Below are 20196 nucleotides of genomic sequence, written 5' to 3' on the forward strand. Positions count from 1 at the left end.
TTCTGCTCGGTCATCTCACACTCACTCACTCCAACAGAGAAAAAACAAAGACTTCAGTTCAGTGAAACATTAAAACACAACATATATAACAGATATAACACTAACACTAAAAGTACTGCACACAAAGGTGGGAAACAGTGAACGCTCCTGTCGGTAACTTTCCTTTTTTCAGCCTAATCAGTTTGATCATGTGTTGGAACAAATCTGAATTTGTTTCCATTAGATATTGACTCATTTTCCGGCTCACGCTCTCAATTTTGGCCTTTGGCTTTGTGTGTGTGTGTGTGTGTGTGTGTGTGTGTGTGTGTGTGTGTGTGTGTGTGTGTGTGTGTGTGTGTGTGTGTAACAATAGCCTCCTCTATCATCTGCTTTGTTTTCCTTTGCCTCCATCTGTTTCCAATACCTCATCGACGGAGTTGGTTTCAGAGCTTTTAGCTTTGATCGGCCTCATCAGCAGCTGATGGTAACACGTTATTTCATCTGATTAAAATTTACTTATTCACTGAGCAAAGGAATCTCAGGATTTAGCACCTTACAAAAATTCTTTTGACACTGAATCATTTTTCCCTGATGTAAACGTTTCTTAGTTTTTCCTTTTCCTTTTTTTTTTTTTTTTTTAGATTTATTGAATCTAAATACTTCAGTGATTTGTCTGATTCTCCATAATGGATGAACCTTTTGGAGAATTCAACCCTTTGACATGTGAGGGTGAGCGTATGTGCTAAATCGCATACAGATGTGCTCCTGAGTGTGTGTGTGTGTGTGTGTGTGTTGAAAAAGATTTCAAGAAAAATGATTAAAGCGGAGAACAGCACTTTCATGTGTGTATAGAATGAGTTTAACTTACGGGTGGATGGAGTTTACCAGTTAGGGTGTCCCCTGCAGACCATCACACACACACACACACACACACACACGCACTAAGCCCCTCTAACTTTGATCTGTGACCAGATAAACTAATAATCTAATCTTGATTCATTAGAGGAAAGTACTTTGTGATGCAACTCTCTCAGCTGAAATCCGTCTGTTACTTATTAAGTTTGAAATGTTTTCTTTAGGTCCTGTTCTTCTTGTTTCTCAGCCGTGCCGCTCTGTGGATGCTGATGTCAGTCTGTCCACACTGAAATGTCTCAGCAACTATTGGACGGATTGTCCTGAGCTTTTGTGCAGACAGCAGGGGCAGTTTTATCTTTAACCCTTTCTCTGCTGTGAGGAACTTTCTCTGTCATAAGCATTTATTTATTTTTTTATTTTACAAATCAAGAAACCGATGAGAGCAGCTTCAATAAAATGTTTATCAAAATAAGTTATAGTATAATTACAGTAGAAAATATTTCACATTTCTTCTTCATTGTCATTTTCTAAGCTCAGTCCCGTTGGGCACTGTAGCAGCTCTCCTTAATGCTGATCATAGTGCCATATTTTCGCAGATGCTGCTGCTGTTGGTCCATCGTGTGCTCAGTCACTCAGTGCAGATTTACGCAGCATGGAGCCTGTAATAGAGATGACAGGGCCGCAGCGGCAGTGGCGCAGACAGCTGGAGCGGAGCGCGCTGCTGGCAGTAAAGAGGGCTGAAGGTCAGGGATGAGCAGACCACAGGATGTGAGGAGAAGGATGGTGTGAAGCCGGGTTCATCTTCTGGCTCGTTCCCCTGCAGACGCTCCTTCTTCCACTTGGTGCGTCTGTTCTGAAACCAGATCTTGACCTGAGTCTCGGAGAGGCGGAGGGCCGAGGCGATGGTGTGTCGCTCCAACACCGACAGGTAGTGGCACCTGTGGAAGCTGTGCTCCAGGATCTGCAGCTGTTCCAGGGTGAAGGCGGTGCGGATCCGTCGGCTTTTTGCCTTTGACCTCTGAAGCTTCTCCGGAGCCAGAGCTGCGTCCTCCGGGCTGCAGCTTTCACCTGCCAGAGGATGCTGCTTCTCTCCGGCTTCATCTCTTTTAGTAGAGACTCCTAAAATGAAATTAATTATTGAAAAAAATAGCCTATAATCTCATTGATAATTAGGTAACAGCTTTTCAAATGATCTGCTCTCCAGGTATGAATCCACGAACAGGTATACACGGTTTCTTGCTCTCACCTGTAGCTGTTGAAGCATCAGCACTGAATATTTTCCTTGTGAATTTTGTCGGGTCCAAAATGTCCTCCACAGAAAACGGTGTTCTGTGGATGAGCGGTACTTTGGCTGCAGCTGGCTGCATCTCAGATGTGTGTGGGCCGGTGAGGGCGCAGGCAGGAGTGCCGGTGCCTCTGTGCTCCCGGGGTTTATATACAGGCCCGCGGCCTCTGCACGCGCCGCCGGAGCGCTGCCAAATTTACATCCCATTCAAAAAGTTTCTCAGATGAAGCAAAGCGTCTTTCAGGAGACACGCTCCGGCCCCGCTGGACCCCCGTGCCGGCACTTCAAAATGTAAATGTCCGCTCTCAGCTGGGGGGCACCGAGCCTGTTATTTATTGCCGGGCATCTGGTTAAAATGTGCCCCCTTTCTTTGCCTCCGTGTTCCTCATTGTGCTCTGGCTTGTCATTATTTGTGAATGTGAGATTTTACGCTGGTCGGACACGTGAACGCTGGTTGTGATGCAAATTTATGGACTCATCAAAGGGAAAGTTTGCGCCTTTTCTTCCTTGTGTCCCAGTTTCCAAAGCGCCGTTTGTCCCGTTGAGTGCAGCGTCCTCACAAAGCACTTAGGTTTAATTAGAAGCCACTAACAACTTTATGAGAGCCATCTGATCACTGCAGCCACTTCCCGCCGAGTCCTGCTGGTTAAGATGTGACATTTAAGGAAAATCAGATCAAGTTTTTTCAATCACTGTTAATGATTTTGCTCTTAAACTTTGCTTTACGCCATTTAACAAGCACAAATTCCACCCAGTCTTCGGTGCTGTCTTCTCAAATGTGAGGATTTTCTGCCAACTTGTATTGAAGATCATTAAAAACTGAATGCCTATAGATAGATTCTTGGACAGACAATGATTTAAAGATGTCACTTCAGGCTCTGTGAGCTGTTTCCTTACATTCATAACATCTAATCAGTTGACAGTGAAATTAAGGATCAGGTGCAGCTGCACATATACAGGTCAGGCTGAATTTTAGTTTCTAAAATGATGCACAAGACGAACAGAAAGTGTGAAGTCTTTCAGTCCTCATGTGGCTTCAACACTGAGATGCAGCAACATCATTCAGGACATTAATAAAACTGTCAGACAACAGGAATAAGATCATTTTTCCAACACTGAAAGGACTTAAAGAGAAACATAAAGAAACCTGAGTGAAAGGGTTAATGATACACGGTGGCTTCAGACGTGTGTAAAACACACATCATGTTATTAGATACGATTGCTCTTATCTTTAAATGGTTTATGCTTTGTCGGATGAATCTGCCTCCAAAAGCTTCATTAACGCTATAATACAGAAAACTGTCCCGTCTTTAAATCCACATTATTGGTTATAGTTTCCTAATACACACAATGACCATTCCTCACAAAGAAAAGGAGAGTCCGGGGGGGGGGGGGGTGAGTCCATAATGATCTTATGGAGGTTCACCATGAAGGTGGCAGCTGCCAGTGTGCCCCCAGCTACAGACACCATACAGAGAAACTGGTATTGTAAGGACGAGAGAGGCCGGCCCATCAGGACAATTAGCAGATGTCACCAGTAAGCTTGACCCTCTCTGACCCTGGGCTTTGTTCAGCAGGACAGGGGGAAATGGATAGACTCAGAAGGGGAGGTGAAAACATGAGGAGGTGAAGGAATGAGAAATGAGACAAGAACCAGGCTCATGTCCAACTTGGAAAAATCCTCATAACCTTAATCTGTTGTAAAAACAAATCAAGGAAGACGAGAATAGAACATTTACTTTTTTAAAAATTATTATCAAAAGTTACAGATTCCTAAAGTCAGAAACAAAGGTCTGGTTCCTTCACCTGTTCATAACTTCCTCACCTTATCCCAACATCACAGATGTGTCTCCATTGCAAGAGGAAAGGGGAGGAGGAAACACAGCTATCATCTCCCTAACAATGACTTAAAGGCATTTATTGCAGCACCCGGGGGTGCTTTTAGCATTCCTGTGCTTCTTAGTGAGATGTCTGCTGGCACACTTGCCTTTGTGCTCAGCTCTTTTTTACTGGTCCTGGAATGGCCCCACAAACGTCTAAATAACGTTTGACTTTCGGAAAGTACATGGGGTGGTCTCACGTCACCACAAAGCTTTTTATTCTGCCCTTTGCTCTGTAAACAGTAAATGGAAAAGGTAAAAGTAAAGGATGCATTTGCACATCCAAAGACCTGATCAGGTGCTGGACATAAATGTCAGGACAATGATGGACACGCAGGATCCAGGCATTTTACAGAACTGTCTGTATTTAGTTACTTTTCGAGCACATTTGGTGTTTAAGATTCAAAACACTTTAATTCAGTGATCACCAAACAGAAGCTGTTTCTGCAGTTGCCAGGGAGGATGTAGAGAATTGTGGAGAAGCTTAAATAATTTGAATCTATATCAATTACCGTTAGATTAAGAAAATATCCACATGTTGAGTCTGTGGTGAGCAGAACTAGTTAAAAGTAATGATGTACAGTTATACTACGTACAAGATATGATAAATGAAGGACAATGACAAAATCAATGAGAGGGAATATTTTTTAAATGTTAAAAAGTAAAATGAATGAAAAATCAATGATTAAATAAAATAAATTATGGCCATAAAACAGTCTAATCAAAGCCAGGTTAAAAAGGTTTTTAAATCTGGATTTAAAGAAATCAGGCAGAGGGTTTTTCTTTCTCCTGCTGTCATAGCTTAGTGACAGCATACAGCAATCTAATAAATTGAGAGTCTGAGAGGGTTTTTCATTCTTTGGACTCTTCTACATTTTGCAGGTTTCAGCCAGAACCACTGGCTGCTCTTTCTGGCTTTTTCAGAGGCTCCAGAAACCCTGACCACAAATCCATCATCAAACTGTGAGTGGATTTTCCTACAAATCCACGGCACCCAGCTTCCACAAAGCAACGCCTGGCTTCCACCATTACACATAAACATTATAATTTTCTCTAACCCAAGCACAAGCCTCATCTCCAGTTCATCTTAATTCAACTAAGGAAAACACCACAAGAGTAAACATAAGCCAAAATAAAAGGAACATCTCCTCCACAAACAGTAAACTGTCACTTTGAAGTAATGTAGAGTAAATGTTCTTAAAAGCATCATACATGTAACAAAAGCATCATACATGTTCACTCACATACATACATACATGTTCACTCCCACACACACACACACACACACACACACACACACACTAAATCTAAATCTAATATTATGCCATGAAACGATGACATTATTAATATCTTTAATGTCTTTATTTGAGCCCCTGCTTTTCGCACTGGGACACGTGAAACGTCTTCTGTGGAAAAAAAAAGACACTTATCAGGAGATGTAAACACAGTGGACCACATTTACACTGGCTCCCTGACAGGCTTCCTGCTTATTTTACTATTCTTTTTATTACTTTATAGGCACAAAAAGGAATTTCTCCAAAATATGCGAGTGATTTCCGAACTCCTCGTGTGCCTGCGTTGGGTTGACGGGGCTAACTGCAGTTCACCTGTGAACCTGCGGTGTCGCTGCTGAGCGAAATCAGGACCGGAAGTTGTTTCTCAGGCCTATCTCGCGATGGTTTTTGTTTTCATTGAGTTTGAAACATGGCGTCCGAAGGAGAGGCGGGTAGCGCCGCTACAACTGAACCAGAGACCGGAGACGGGTACGTGATTAATGCAAAACAGTTTTGTTGTTTAAAGTGTGTAGGGCACGACTCCGAGTATCTGTGAAATATTATCCACAGAGACGCTGTTTTTTATTCTGAAAAGCGGCTAAAAGCAGATAAGCTAGCTAGCTCGCTAGCTAGCTCGCTAGCTAGCTAACGTTAGCAGACTCACCGACTGAACCGTTAAACGTTACAGTTTAGCTGCTTTGTGAAGATAAAACGTATTTTCATCACTCTTCAGTAACGAGTCTGTCAGTTTGATGTTACCCAGTCTGTGGGCCAACTTCATCTGCGAACATCTGTAAGACTTTGTGCGTGTTAAAGTGTCCCTCCGACGATCACAGATACCAATACAAATATTCATTGATTGCGGCGCTAAATAGGTTTGTGAGTTTCCTATGATTTAAGGTAATCGTTTGATAATCCGTGTCCATTGTCCTTTCTGACAAACATACAGACTTCTTGGAAGCGCGATGCCTCGGACACTACTGCACCTTTCTCAGTTTGGGCTGTTCAGAACTTTTTGAGAAATTATTAAGCTTTTTTAAACAGTTGTAATGAACTTACCGTACACTGGGTAAATTATCTGATTCATCTTTCTGTTGACTACCAGGGATGCTGCATTTGGGGAGCTACCCATCAGCATGGACACTGAATCTTCAAATGGCAAAGAGGGGATGGTAAAATTATTAAACATTATTATAATTATGCCTTTGTTTTTCCTTTATGTATTTCCTTTTAAACGGCAGTGTAGCTGACTTGTTTTCTGACTGCGTGTGATACATACTGTCCATGGTTTTGCTGCAGATAATCATACACCAGCTGTTTTCTCTGTCACAGGAGACAGCCGGTGAAGGCTCAGAGGCTGCTGATGCTCTGACTGGATCAGGAGATGAGGAGAGTGGGAGGCAGCTCGGGGAGGTGGAGCTGCAGTGTGCCTTGTGCATGAAGTGGTTCACTGCAGACACGTTTGGCATCGACACTGCGTATGTATAGTCAATGAGTAAATCTGTTGTTTAGTTGATGGTCAGTGAAGTATCAGCAGCAATGTGTCTGTACTGACATGATGTAATCATTTACCCTTCTCCTCCACAGGACCTGTCTTCCCTTTATGACCAATTATGTGTTTCACTGCAATGTGTGCCATCACAGTGGTAACACATACTTCCTAAGGAAACAAGCAAGTAGGTGTTCTGTGTGCTACAGCCTACAGCTAACATGACAGTGGCTTTAAATGTTGTTATACATGAACTCAACCTTAGTGTTTTCAATCATTCACAAACCGTTGTTGCTTTTTGTGTTCAGACCTGAAGGAGATGTGTCTCACAGCCCTGGCAAACTTGACATGGAGATCCAGAACGCAAGACGAGCACCCAAAGACCATGTTCTCCAAAGACAAGGTGGGTTTAGTACATTTTCACATGTGTGTTGGTGCTGATCTGGCTGTGTGCTGGATGTGAAAAGGGCTTTATTTAAAGAGGACATAGAGCCGGGAATAGCCATAAAGAGGAAATTCATGTGGTTCTTACGAATATTACTAAAATTATTTGTTTTCTGACAAGAAGTTCCTTAAGAATCATCACACAGACTGTAAATCAAAATAAATAATATATGCCTACAAATATTCCTTTTTAGTTGGTATCAGATATGATTTTTAATTAATGTTAGATTCATATATATATGTATATGTATCATGTATGTGGTATAGTATATTTATAAACAAAGATCTGCACAGATCGCTCTCAGGTTGATGCTTTTTTAAAAATGATTATTTCAGTTCCTGTGCTGCCTGTGAGGGAGACATGCATAAAATATTTGTTTGTCTTTTAATTCTTTGTTGCAGGATATCATACCATTCATTGACAAGTACTGGGAGTGCATGACGACTCGTCAGAGACCAGGGAAGCTCACATGGCCCAACAACATAGTGAAAACCATGGTAATGTTGTGGTGTGTACTGGGGAAGTACAGCCCAGTTCACAGAGAATTTAGTGCTGCCTCAGATCCTTCAGATAAAACCAGTTTGGGATAGAGGACATCTTCACCTGGATCAGAAATAACATAGCACTGATACTGTTACAGTATAATATTAGTTTTGTAAAAATATTTTTGTTTATTTTCCAGAGTAAAGAGCGAGATGTTTTTCTGGTGAAGGAACACCCTGACCCCGGCAGTAAAGACCCAGAGGAGGAGTACCCCAAGTTTGGCCTGTTGGACCAGGTACGTACCACTCAGCTGTTACATATTGCACAACAGGTGGAGCTTGAGCTGTGGAAACCAAAGAATATTTGTGTACATGTCTAATGTCTAACCTCTCACTCTTTTGTAGGACCTGGGAAACATTGGACCCTCGTATGACACACAGAAACAGACCACTGCTACCCCGACGGCTGGTGGGCTCAACGGTAAGAATATAACACACTAAAAATCTAAATTAGAAAGAAATCATTTCTACTCGTGTCACAGATTTCAATGCTGTATTTCAGATTCTGTTTCAACCAAGGCCACGGTCAAGACAGGTTATAGGGTGCTTCCACACCTGTGCTTTGGTTCAGTGGGTGTGGACCACATTAAAAAAGCGATTCAGTGCTTTTTATTTCTGGTCTGGTTCACGTTCACACTGCATTATTAAAAACAAACCAAATTTTGGACAGTTTTGTTGACTGTCATTCTGTGTCATCAGCGTTGCATAGAGCCAAGAGGGGACATTAAATTCTGACTGACAGCAAATCATGCAGCACAGTGGACATCGTAGATCGTAAATAGTGACAAACAGAAATGGGTTAGTGTTACATGAGGGTATTTACTGTGTGGTGTCTCTGTTTCATGCTGCTGACCTGCTAAAATATCTGCTGTTTGATTGACAGCTCTCACAACAGCCCAGACAACTGCACTAAATGGGCCAAGACCCGAGAGTTTGATAGAGCTGAACCAAACAGGCTGTGTGTGAAAGCACCCTTACATAAAGCTTGATACATGTGATGACCATGGTGACTCTGTGCGTTGTGTTCCAGGTGGATCTGCTTTCTCAGGTGACTATGTGGTATTTTGGCATCTGGAGCTGATCACTGTGTTTTTGTGTCTTGTAACCTTCTGGATAGAAGTTGACCCTGAGGTTCCAATCAGACTTCAGTTTGCCCCCACCCCCCCCTCCCCACCTCAAAACCAAACTCGAGCCAAACCGATCCTCAATAAGCATCTTGTGGGCAACTTCATCCACGTCCAGTTGTAAACTCCCTGTCTGCTCTCTGCATCTGCATCTGCCTCCCCCCCAAAAGCTTTGCCCCCCTTTGATCGGTGAACGTATCTTCCTCGTCTCTGGCTTGCTGCTAATGGGCCCTGAAACTCCCCACTGAAATGCCACTCTCCCCTCCGTACCACAGCGTATGTGAGAGCAGAGAGCCATTTTTGATTTGCTGTTGGCTTTCATCCAATGCTAATTAGCCTCACCCTCTTCCTTCTCCTCCATCTGTGTGTTTTGTGTCAAACCAACATATTTCTATAATTCTATTAGAATTAAATCAAACTTCATTAGATGCAGGATCCTAAATAAGATTTAATCCCTAAATACATGTTTAAATTACTGCTTTACTGTGCAGGTGTTGTATCTGGTCTGATCTGGTCTGGTATCTTCATGTGACATTAATGTTTGGACTTAAATGGATCAGGATGAATATAATGTTTTGTGGAACTTTTTTAATGGGTTAGGTATCTGAACTTTATTTAAAATATCCATAAATACAAACCAAATAAATATTAGAATTATGTTTCTTTTGGGGGAATCAAACAGCCAGTGTTATGTTTTGAGGCCTTTGTAACTGGGTACCAATTGATTATTATTGTAAATTGTTTGTATGAAGGAATACTGAAATTGTTTCAGACCCTCCTTATGTGGTTTATAAACTATTTAATTTTCCACATAACCGGTGTAACCTCTGGAGGGAAGGTGAAGAAATTCTCCCAGTAACCTGCAGCATCTGGCTCTGGTTTTACTGACTCACAGAACAGCGTGGCAGGTTCACACTGACGAGGGATCAGAAGAGGCTGATAGTGTTTGGAAAACGCCATGCGAACTAATTCCTGCCTTTTTGTGCCTGCTTTCTCCCTGTGTATACCAAACACCCTATAACCTGCTTTCAGTGTGTGTGTGTGTGTGTGTGTGTGTGTGTGTGTGTGTGTGTGTGTGTGTCTGTGTCTGTGTGCATTTTTTGTGTTCAGCAGTGTAAATCTGTGGTGTGTTTTCGAAGGTGCTTTGGCCCCAGGCCCAGGAAAAGGAAGAGGAGCCAAACGTAAGCAGCAGCAGCAGCAGGAAGGCACAGCTGCAGGGGCAACAAAGAGAACCCGCAGGTATCAGAGCTGTCAGTCAAACACACACACACACACACACACACACACACACACACACAGTGGTGACCCAGTGGATGAGCTGTGTTGTACAGTGAAGTTTGGCCTTTTTAGCTGACAGCACTTTAAAACACCCACGTCTGTTGCTCTCTATGTAAAATCAGATTTAATTATTGTGCGGCTCGTCTGATTCGTGCTGCAGGCGACGATAAATGTTGCGACGCTGTGTGTTGTCAGAGTAGTTTCCTGCTGTAGTCGAGTGCAGCAGGTGGAAAGACGGGAGTTTCCTAGATAAGGACGAGGCCCCTCTCTCACCCCGCAGAGGTTCACAGGCCTTCACAGAGGGACAGGACATATCAGTCAAAACTTATTAGCTGGATCGGTTTATTTTGGATTTTGGATTTTCATGGGATTTGTTGACAGATTACCACATTCATCCTGTAACCTGCGCCCAGGCGCCCTCATTTTAATAGGTTAAACTGATGAAGATGCAAAGCTTGTTCTTCTCTTCCTTTCTCATTGCAGTGACCCTCTGTTCTCGGCCCAGCGCCTGCCTCCTCATGGTTACCCACTGGAGCACCCCTTTAATAAAGACGGGTACCGTTACATCCTGGCGGAGCCGGACCCTCACGCCCCAGACCCGGAGAAGCTTGAGCTGGACTGCTGGGCTGGCAAACCCATACCCGGCGATCTGTACAGGGCCTGTCTGTACGAGCGGGTGCTGCTGGCCTTACATGACAGAGGTACTCGGATGTCAAACACACATTTCTAGGAAAGTAATTTAACCTTGCACAGGGAATCCACGGATCCTTAAAAAGTTTTGAAATGTCTTAAATTTGATTTTTATAATTTAAATGGCCTGAAAAAGTTTGATTAATGCTTCTATTTATGAAAGAGCTTAAATTTTGAGATGATGCCTGAACCTAAAATTTCTCTGAGATCAGGCTGTGTCACAGGGTCCGTGTTTATTCAGTGTGAACTGTGTGTTCGTGTTGTAGCGCCTCAGCTGAAGATCTCTGACGACCGTCTGACGGTGACGGGGGAGAAGGGTTACTCCATGGTGCGAGCGTCCCACGGCATTCGCAAAGGCTCCTGGTACTTTGAGGTTACGGTTGATGACATGCCTCCGGAGACCGCGGCCCGGCTCGGCTGGTCTCAGCCACTCGGTCAGTTGTGCTTCGTACTCACACAAACCTCTTTGCATTTAGGAAGAATACGCAGCTCGTTGCTTATTCTAAAGGAGAGAGAGCACTTTGCAGACAAACAGTCTGAGTGGAGTCAGCGGAGGCTCATTCTTTCTTTACAATAATTTCTTTCTTTTTATATCACAGGTAACCTGCAGGCACCTCTGGGCTACGACAAGTTCAGCTACTCGTGGCGCAGTAAGAAGGGCACACGGTTTCACCAGTCCATAGGGAAGCATTATTCCTCAGGCTATGGCCAGGGAGACACACTGGGCTTCTTCATAGAGCTGCCTGATGGCACAGAGACAGCCAAGGCTCTGCCGGATACTTACAAAGACAAGGTAACACCTGTGAGATAAGGAGAACTACACTGACTGTACACCTGTTGTTATCCTGACATCTTATTCTAACGTTCTGCTTTCAGGCGCTGATTAAGTTCAAGAGCTACCTGTACTTCGAGGAGAAAGACTATGTGGACAAAGCTGAGAAAAGCCTCAAGTCAACGAGCCCCAGCAGGGTTAGAAGACCTTCCCAAAGTAAAATCCAGTCAGAAAACCTGGCTCAGTCGGCTGCTGTTAACTTGTGGATCCTGTTTTTCAGATGGTATTTTATAAAAACGGAGTGAGCCAAGGTGTTGCCTTTGAAAACCTGTTTGAAGGCATCTACTTCCCTGCCATCTCACTGTACAAGAGCTGCACGGTGGGTTCACACGTGCTCGTGACTTTTGTGCCCTCTTAATTTCTTTAGTGTGTTAAACTTCGCCTCTGTGTCTTTTCAGGTTTCAGTCAATTTTGGGCCACATTTCAAACACCCTCCGAAGGACGTCAAGTACCAGCCGGTGAGAGCTTCTGAAAGATTCACTTCCTTTCCCATACAAACCTCACGCTGCCTCCGCTGAGCTGTAGTTTGATCGGTCGTCTGTGGATGGTTTTCTTTTCTCCTCCCTTCAGATGAGTGACATGGGCTGGGGAGCCGTGATCGAGCACACGCTGGCTGACATGCTGTACCACGTGGAGACGGACGTGGACGGGCGACGCAGCCCTCCGTGGGAGGGATGAGCTCGGCCTGAATTCAGTACGCACACTCGCCCAGTGAAAACACTGATCCTCCTTCAGACCGTGAAATTAAAGCACCACACGCTGCAGAAAACTAACGGCTGATAAAGTCGTGGCTGATTTCATCTCTCGTGATGTTTGTACCTGCAGACAGGAGGTTAAAGCCAAGCTTTTAACGGATGGCTGCGTATCATCGTGTGTAAGTGCCATCAGCAGACATTCCACCTCAACATTTAACAACCGAATCAACTTATTCTTGGTGCTCCGCTTTCAAATCTGTATATTTTGAATCTGTAGAGAAACCGAACTGGATGCCAGTTGAGTTCAGCCTCTGATGTTCGGCGTTTAGTTGCAGCCAAACAGTCCCACGTTGTCTCCATCGCTCCACAGACAGGAGCTGATTCTGCACTCGTTCTTTAGTGTGTTCTGTCTTTTTGCTAATTTTATTTGTTTTTCAGTGTGTGTCAGTTGTTCACTGTTTTTTACTCTGGGTTAAATAAAAAATACGACATGGACCAAGTCGAACTCATTCATGAAATCTGGATTTCACACAGAGACTCGTGAGTTTGACATCAGGTCCTTATTAATTTACTGTATTTGTCAACAATTCTAACTTTGTCTGTGAAAAACCACATTATCACTCGTAATCTGTTTATATACCAACATCCAGTTATGGGAGCCATAGGAGGACTGATAGTTGTAGACAAGAACATTAAAAAACAACTAGATTATAGTCTGTTATAACCCATTTATGAAATGTTTGTACACAGCTTATAAAAGCTAAATCTAAGTTTTTAAATCCAAGGAACCTGTGAAGATTTGGCGTTTTAGGTTTAAAGTGTATTTTTGTCAGAACTGTTGTTCTGAGTGAGGCCAACATGTGACTCCTCACACGGATTTCTGACGCCACAACGAGGAAAGTTTCCAGTTTTTCCACAAGAAAAAAAAAGAAAAAATTAGAGAAAAGTCGGTCTCAAAAATGAAAAAATGTTTTTCATCTATTTAATCTGGATAAAACTCACCACTGCATTAAAAAATACAGTTTATTCATGGCTCGTATTTACTTCCAAAGTCATAAAACAGCTTCGTAATCCCTGATATATCTGAACCAAAATTCAAGTACTCAACAAAAAAATATGGACGTAAGTTGTTTTTTTAAATAGATGGAAAAATGTGCGTCGTTCCACATGTGTAACTGACAGAACAGTAAAATTATACGTCAGTTGTACCTGAGAACAGATGAAGAGACAAGTGCTAATGTGGTTTAACAGCACAAGCTCAAAGACTCGTGTGCTTTGCTCTCACTTCAAAAGCTTCCTCTGACCTTTGCTGCTACAGTTGATGGGTGCTGGTTTATTTCAGTGTCTTTTAGTCCCTGTGCTGAGACGGTCCTCAGAGGGCGGTGCTGAGTAGTCCTGACTTCATGCAGGCTCCATCAGGCACCAAGGTCTGTCTGCTTTCATCTGATGAATCTGCAGGTTGCTGTCGGAGGAGAGGGAGGAAAGGAACGTTCAGCTTTCATAAAACTGTGTACACGGTTTTCAAAACAGTGGACGGTGCTCTTACATGTCTGCGCAGGATTCGGTCCAGCAGGCTGCGTCTGGGGCTCTCGGGGGCCTGGGACCAGTCCAGGTCTGGGGATCGAGAACCAGCTGGGCCGAAAACATTCAGCTCCCTGAAACATCCCGTCTCTATCATCTACAGGGGACAGGGACAGATGTTCAGGCAGGTTTTTGGTCCTGTCCGGACAGATCGTGTGATGTAACTTGGAAATGAACACACCTCAGTCTGCCAGGTTATAGGAACGCTGCCTGTGTTGAACATAGAGTAGAAGTTGCTGTCTGTTTGGTCCAGAGTGACCCCCCTCACTGTCGAAAACTCTTCAATGTCCTGCACGTCGCTGCAGTAAACCTGCCTGGGCTGGAAGAGGAAAACGAATCCCAACATACAGTGAGCACAGACCCAGACTCAGTTATTCTGCCCTCCTGTCTGCAGTTCAGATTATCTCTGGGTAAATCACTAAGGTACTTGCATCAGGTTTAAATGGAGGCTCAACACGTCCGGCCTCCAGCATCCTGAAGTTGATTTTCTTGAAGAAAGGATGTGACTGAACTTCTCTGCCCTTCGAGCCCCGACAGCCCAGCCTCTGCTTTGGGTCTTTGGTCAGAAGCTACAACACGGGACAGAAAACCTGTTAGATGTGTGTGCACCTGACTGAGCTCCGAATGGTGAAACCCGGCTGTCGAGCAGTTCTGAAGAACTCACCGCGGAGCACAGGTCTTTCACCTCCTCGCAGAACTTGTCATTATATTCCTCCTGTAGTGTCCGAATCCTTCTCTCCATCTCCGAGGCACCGGGACGTTCTCCTCGGGCCCTGAACGGGGGCTGCCCCGCGGTCATTTCATAAATCAGGCAGCCGAGGCCCCACCAGTCCGCGCTCGTCCCGTAATGCTCGTGGCCGATCACCTCAGGAGCTGAGACCAGGGGCAAAATCAGTGGCCTGTGTGGTACCTGTGCAGTAATACACCTGCATGTGCAGCTGTTGTTTGTAATATTTCATGTGGTGATTTTCAGTCATGCACTGTTTCACTTTCACAGCTGGGAAAAATGTGGTTCAGGCACCTTAACCCCTATTTTTTGCTTGATGTGACACTTTTGATAATTTCGTGAGAGTTGCTTATTGTTGTTTGACTGCATCAGCAGAAAACAACAAGTCTTCTTGCCGTCTCAGAGACACAGGCTGTGAAGGAAAAACTAAATATTAAAAGGAATAAAACTGATGATTATATCATTTTCCTACATAGAGCCTCAGTGTGTGTGAGACGCCAAAGAATTATCAGCTTTTTATGCACAGATTGAAACTGTGCATAAAACAGGTGGATGGAAGCTCGGTGTAGTCTCTTGTAGAGTTTGGTTTTGGTTTTGGTTTTGGTTTGGTTTAGCTGTTGTCCTGGCTCTTGTTTACAGATCAGAGCCTCGGAGCTGTTTTGCTGAGAGGAAAACCTGCAGACTCGTGGTCCTCTGTTAGGCTGTAGCTGGACACCAACACTGTGAGTTTCATACATACCCATATAGCCCACGGTGCCCACCCTGCCCCGCACCAGACTCCCCTCAGACAGCCTCACGGCCAGGCCCAGGTCAGAGATGCGGATGTGTCCTTTGGGGAACGAACAGAAAAGAATCCACTGAACTGGTTTCATGGTTGAGATTGTTGCTGTTATGACGCACTTTCTCTTTTGTCCTATCAGTCCCCATGTCCCTCCCCTCCAGCTGCGCTCCAGTCTAAAGCAGGAATTGGTGCCGGTTCTTGGAACTAATACAAAAAGTGTGTGTTGAGTTCTCTCGTCAGTAATTTGTAAACACAATGGCATGTAAAGCAAAGATGGTTCCAGGTCTCCCAACACGCTGCCAAGAGTGAAAGAAGAGATGCAGCGGTTTCTTAAAATAGATGACACCACACCTGATTCCCACAGGCTTTCACTTCCTCAACCTGCCTTTGTTTGCACCCATGTCAAAATACCATCAACGCTGCTTCCTTGTTGTGAACAGGCCGATGCATCTGAAGAATGAGTTCGATTGGCTGAGAGATTGTGTGGCAGAACATGAACTGTTATCGTGTAAATCACGCTCACGCTCATTTCAGAGCTAAAAATAGCCGCGTCAGGAGATTTCATCATGTGCTGTGTGTGCAGCTGTGATCTGGAGCTCAGTCGATGCTGTTCAACTTTTAATTTCACGTTAAACGTTAAAGCAGGCGCGGTGAACGTACCGTGGTCATCCAGCAGAATGTTTTCTGGTTTCAGGTCCCTGGAACATCAAGCACAACATCTGATTCAGAGCCTCCAGGACAGTGACGATGTGACTGAACGCGTTGCCAATGTGAAAATACACTGACCTATATAATATAGACTTCTGGTGGAGGTGAATTAAGCCGCAGCAGACCTCCGCCGCGTAGAAACACGCTCTGTCTCTGTCCAGGCCGGGGACGCCGATGTGATAAATGTGAAACCTCAGGTCTCCGCCGCTCATCATGGTCAAAACCATGCAGAGGGCGTGCTTGGTCTCATACGCGTACGCCAGGTTCACCTTGATGGAGAACGAGAAAGTGCATGAGAAGCGTAGATCAGCACATTTTCTTTTTTTTTGTCAGTTTATCCCAGTAAAAGAAGAAAAGCAGCAAAGTGTTAGTTCATCTCTCAGAACAATCACCAGGAAAAGCTCAGTCATTTCCTAAAACATCTGGACGCTGAAGTTTTCAGAACATTCCCACTCAGATATGAGGAAATAGTTGGAACACACCTGAACATCGCTCTTTAGCATTTATGAGCAGTACATAAACATTTCATGATTTTTTATTAACCGCTTAATTCGTTAACAGGTGGTTTGAAAGCTTCTTAAAACAAAGGGAAGCAGATCACAGCGCTGATCTCACCACAAAGCGACTGTCCAGCCCCTCCAGTATCTGTTTCTCGTTGAGAGCCATGGCCTCCCCTCGCCTCTTCTTCACGTGGGTCTTCTCCAGCTTTTTGCAGGCGTACATCATTCCTGTGGCTCGCACCTGACAAGCCCACACCTGGAGAGGAAACACAGCACACCGGCTCAAAAGACGCTAAAATCCAGGTACATTGGTCTTTGGGACTTTGGGTCTTTGCAGTGTCAAACCTAACAGGGAAAATGTGAATCAGAGCTTTCGTATCGCATTTTCATTCAGAACACTGCAGAACTTTTAAGAATCTGATTTAAAAAGGGATCCAGATCTCAGAATCAGAGCCCACAGCCCTGATCTGTTCAGTCCTGTTTATATTAGTTTGTGAGCTACAGCTAAATCCATCAAAAACGGTGAGAAGCACAGATCAGATCAACGCAGCTGTGAGATGCCAGTGATTACTGATGGACCACGGAGGACAAATACCGAGAAACGGAATAAAGTGAAATGAAGAGGCTGCTGGTACGAAGATCTTGATTTCTGATGACAGTTTTAACTGGAACAGCTAAAGTAATGTTCATGAAGGGATGTGTCTGCAGTCTTACCTCTCCAAACCCTCCTTTCCCCAGCAGTCTGTACTGTCTGAATGTCTGCTTGGTGATGGGCTGCCTTAAAGAGAGAGAGAAAAAAGAAGAGTGGATCTTTTTATTTATTTACTTATTTTAGAAACAGTCCTCAAGAAAATCTGTGGCACAGAGTCAACAGTGATCAGAGTTTATCAGGTACGGGCAGATAAACCAGATACCTGACCAACCACTGATCTGTCACTCACACACACACACACACACACACACATACACACATATACACACCTCTCCAACATCTTCCACTGCAGAAATCGATCAAAGAACATGCTGTCCTGGTACTGGATGAAGGGCTCTCCACTGAGGTATTTATGCAGGTCTCTGGTCCATGAAGCAGAGAGGAGGTTAGAGGTTCATTCTTAAAAACGTGCACGTGAACACACAGCAGAAGGAGCACGTATGGACTTACTCCCTGCAGTGCTGAAAGACGTCCCCGCAGGGGTCCAGCTCCAGTCTCTGAATGCAGCTCTGTTCATGTCTCAGCACAACGGAGACACGCTGATTGGACTGAGTGAGGAAACATGAAGCAGTTAAAACAGTGTGTGTGTGTGTGTGTGTTAGATTTGCTCTGAGCATCAGTGTCTCTGTGTGGACTGATGTCAGATTCAAGTACAGAAATGTATTTAATTAAATGTATTTCAGTAAAAATAAACATAGGATCCACAGACACGGAGGTCTGTGAGCAGTGAAGCTGTGTTGTCCCTGTCGCTGTCAGACCTGAGTCAGCAGGAATCTCTGAATGATGCTGATGCCAAAATCTCTCCTCTCCTCGTCCGACTTTGTCTCAAAAGTGTCCTAAAGGAGACAAAGGAGAAATAAAGAGACATGCAGGGAGACAGGGTGTGAATGCACAGGGCCTCCGGACTGATATCAGACATCACTTATTTAAAAATGTTCCTCTCTTTGTTTATGAACCAGTATTTCCAGTAAACACTGGTTTTGTCCCACATTACGGCCTCCTTAGCACTGCATGTAAATAGTTGTATAAACTATTTCCTTCTACTCCTTCCTCCCTTCTTGTTTTTCCAGAAATGCGGTGGACGGTGGACAGTGGACGGTCATGTTGGTCTTACAGGCGACACTCAGAAGCTTTTCTGGACACAGTTGATGCTCTGCCTCCTCTTTCTCAGTCATTACAGTTTGTTTACTGCGCTTCACTTTACTCCTGACACACTACTGACACTTCACATTCAGCATTTTCAGTTACTGTGACTAAAACGTGCATCTGAGCTTTGAGTTCCTCTGTATTTTTAACAGCAGACGTCCCATTAATCCCGCAGGTTTCAGCGTACCAAAGCGTCCTGGAGGGAAATGTAGTTCTGCAGATCAGGGCGGCTCCGGCAGAAGAGCTGGAACAGTTTCCTGCCGATAGGCTGCTTCACACACAGACTGTAGAAGTCTCGTTCTGATGGAGGAAATAAAAGCGTGATGTGAAATCACTCCATGAACCACATCGTGTGATGACATATAAAATACACTCGTGCACACACCTATGTTCATGGCCAGGTCCACGCACTGGCTAATGTGAGGAAAGCGAAGCATCTCTCTCCATCTCCAGCTCCGGCCTTTGCCGCCTCCGCCTGCAGGGACACGACGGGAAAAATCAAACTCTTTCAGGCTGTAATGTAAACACACGCAGCCGCAGTGATTATAAATAACCCCACATGTCTATCAGCAGTGTGTCAGGACCGTGCACGCGTACATGCATGCCTGGCCCTTCAGGTTTCAGACAATAGTATGCGCGACTACAGTGAATGAACTATTAATAGCTCTGGGAACAGGTAAGCAAAGCCTGTGCGACCACATTACTCTGCAACTTAAATTCAGACTTAAACGGCCACGCTGCCACTGGAAGATTGCATCTCCATTTCCACTCAACACACTTGTTTACCAGCTTGTTTAACAGCACGTTGCTTTCAGGGAGATTCTAGTGTTTGTCTTCAGTGAGACATAATGTGTTTCTAATGTCTGACTGTGCTCTGACCTTCTGCCCAGGGTTTGCTCACAGATCCCCAGAGGGCGAACTCCCTGACGATAAACACCGACTGAACCTGGAAACGGTAAAGCTCAGAAATGCCGAGGGAGGCCAAAAGTCTGGCTGACCTGTGGTCAGTTTCATCGTCCCTCATCCTTCTGCACCGTGTGGTTTAGGGAAGTCACTGTTCTCAGATCACGCAACCAAAAACACAGCTGGGGAAACACAAGCTCCAGCGGTGACCCTGACAAAGACTCGTGTGTGATGAAGTGTGTGAGGAAAATCTGCAAATCAAAGCCTAAAGACTCGTGTTACTGATGTAAAACGTGTGCAGCACATGTTGAATGTGGCAGTGTAAGTATGTTCTGACATGAGAAGAAGCAGCTGTCATCCTCCAACAGATCACACGTCACAACGTTTTACAAACATCCAAAGTTTTGTAGAAGAACATGAAAACCCACTCTCACCTTCCCTGGCTTTGATAAGAGCACTGTTTGCCACCATGCTTTCAATCTCCATGGAGGACTGTGTGTCTGATCTAAAAGTTGTCCTCGTCTGTTTGTCCCAAAACCAGCAGCACGTCCAGTCTTCGTGCACCGACCGCGACGGGATCAGAGCTCATCAGCAGCCACAAGAAGCAGCGACAGTGCCGTTGGTAGAGTGGAAGTAACGAGGTGTGCCGTCTGACCTGCAGTCACTGTGACTCACTAATGAATGGAGATGCAGGTGTCCGACCACAGGACACTCCCACGTCTCAGAGGCGGGACAAACACTGCAGGGCGCCCAGCATCTGTGCAACCTGT

At 44.6% G+C, this 20196-nt stretch overlaps 3 protein-coding genes across 5 annotated transcripts; 1 reads left to right on the top strand and 2 right to left on the bottom strand.

Annotated features, from left to right (window-relative positions):
* Window positions 1-1477: 1477 nt before the first annotated feature.
* pnx (posterior neuron-specific homeobox) lies at window positions 1478-2201 on the bottom strand. The gene is made up of 2 exons (XM_041058397.1): window positions 2081-2201; window positions 1478-1953 (listed from the first exon to the last, which is right to left on the bottom strand). The coding sequence occupies exons 1-2, from the start codon at window positions 2199-2201 to the stop codon at window positions 1478-1480; spliced, it is 597 nt and encodes a 198-aa protein (XP_040914331.1).
* A 3466-nt stretch (window positions 2202-5667) lies between these two features.
* On the top strand, window positions 5668-12940 carry ash2l (ash2 like, histone lysine methyltransferase complex subunit). Of its 3 annotated transcripts, XM_041058646.1 has the most exons (19): window positions 5730-5762; window positions 6223-6267; window positions 6379-6445; window positions 6606-6751; window positions 6861-6949; window positions 7071-7165; window positions 7609-7704; window positions 7890-7985; window positions 8095-8170; window positions 8780-8797; window positions 10013-10112; window positions 10635-10852; window positions 11108-11275; window positions 11441-11634; window positions 11718-11810; window positions 11894-11992; window positions 12072-12131; window positions 12244-12367; window positions 12499-12940. In XM_041058646.1, exons 2-18 carry the CDS (start codon window positions 6239-6241, stop codon window positions 12349-12351), a joined length of 1752 nt encoding a protein of 583 aa, XP_040914580.1. In that variant the 5' UTR covers window positions 5730-5762; window positions 6223-6238; the 3' UTR covers window positions 12352-12367; window positions 12499-12940. The 3 variants fall into 3 exon arrangements, with proteins under 3 accessions (XP_040914581.1, XP_040914580.1, XP_040914579.1); XM_041058645.1 differs by having other exon boundaries at window positions 5732-5762; window positions 12244-12940; XM_041058647.1 differs by lacking the exon at window positions 6223-6267 and having other exon boundaries at window positions 5668-5762; window positions 12244-12940.
* Window positions 12941-13336: 396 nt separating this feature from the next.
* Window positions 13337-20113, bottom strand: grk5 (G protein-coupled receptor kinase 5). The gene is made up of 16 exons (XM_041058648.1): window positions 19861-20113; window positions 18909-18998; window positions 18711-18823; window positions 18136-18213; window positions 17828-17925; window positions 17647-17739; window positions 17380-17443; window positions 16781-16921; window positions 16244-16434; window positions 16118-16155; window positions 15416-15505; window positions 14614-14822; window positions 14381-14518; window positions 14131-14268; window positions 13915-14046; window positions 13337-13830 (listed from the first exon to the last, which is right to left on the bottom strand). The coding sequence occupies exons 1-16, from the start codon at window positions 19910-19912 to the stop codon at window positions 13741-13743; spliced, it is 1755 nt and encodes a 584-aa protein (XP_040914582.1). The 5' UTR covers window positions 19913-20113; the 3' UTR covers window positions 13337-13740.
* Window positions 20114-20196: the final 83 nt, after the last annotated feature.

This window comes from Toxotes jaculatrix, chromosome 16 (genome assembly GCF_017976425.1).
Source record: "Toxotes jaculatrix isolate fToxJac2 chromosome 16, fToxJac2.pri, whole genome shotgun sequence".
Lineage (NCBI taxonomy): Eukaryota > Metazoa > Chordata > Actinopteri > Toxotidae > Toxotes > Toxotes jaculatrix.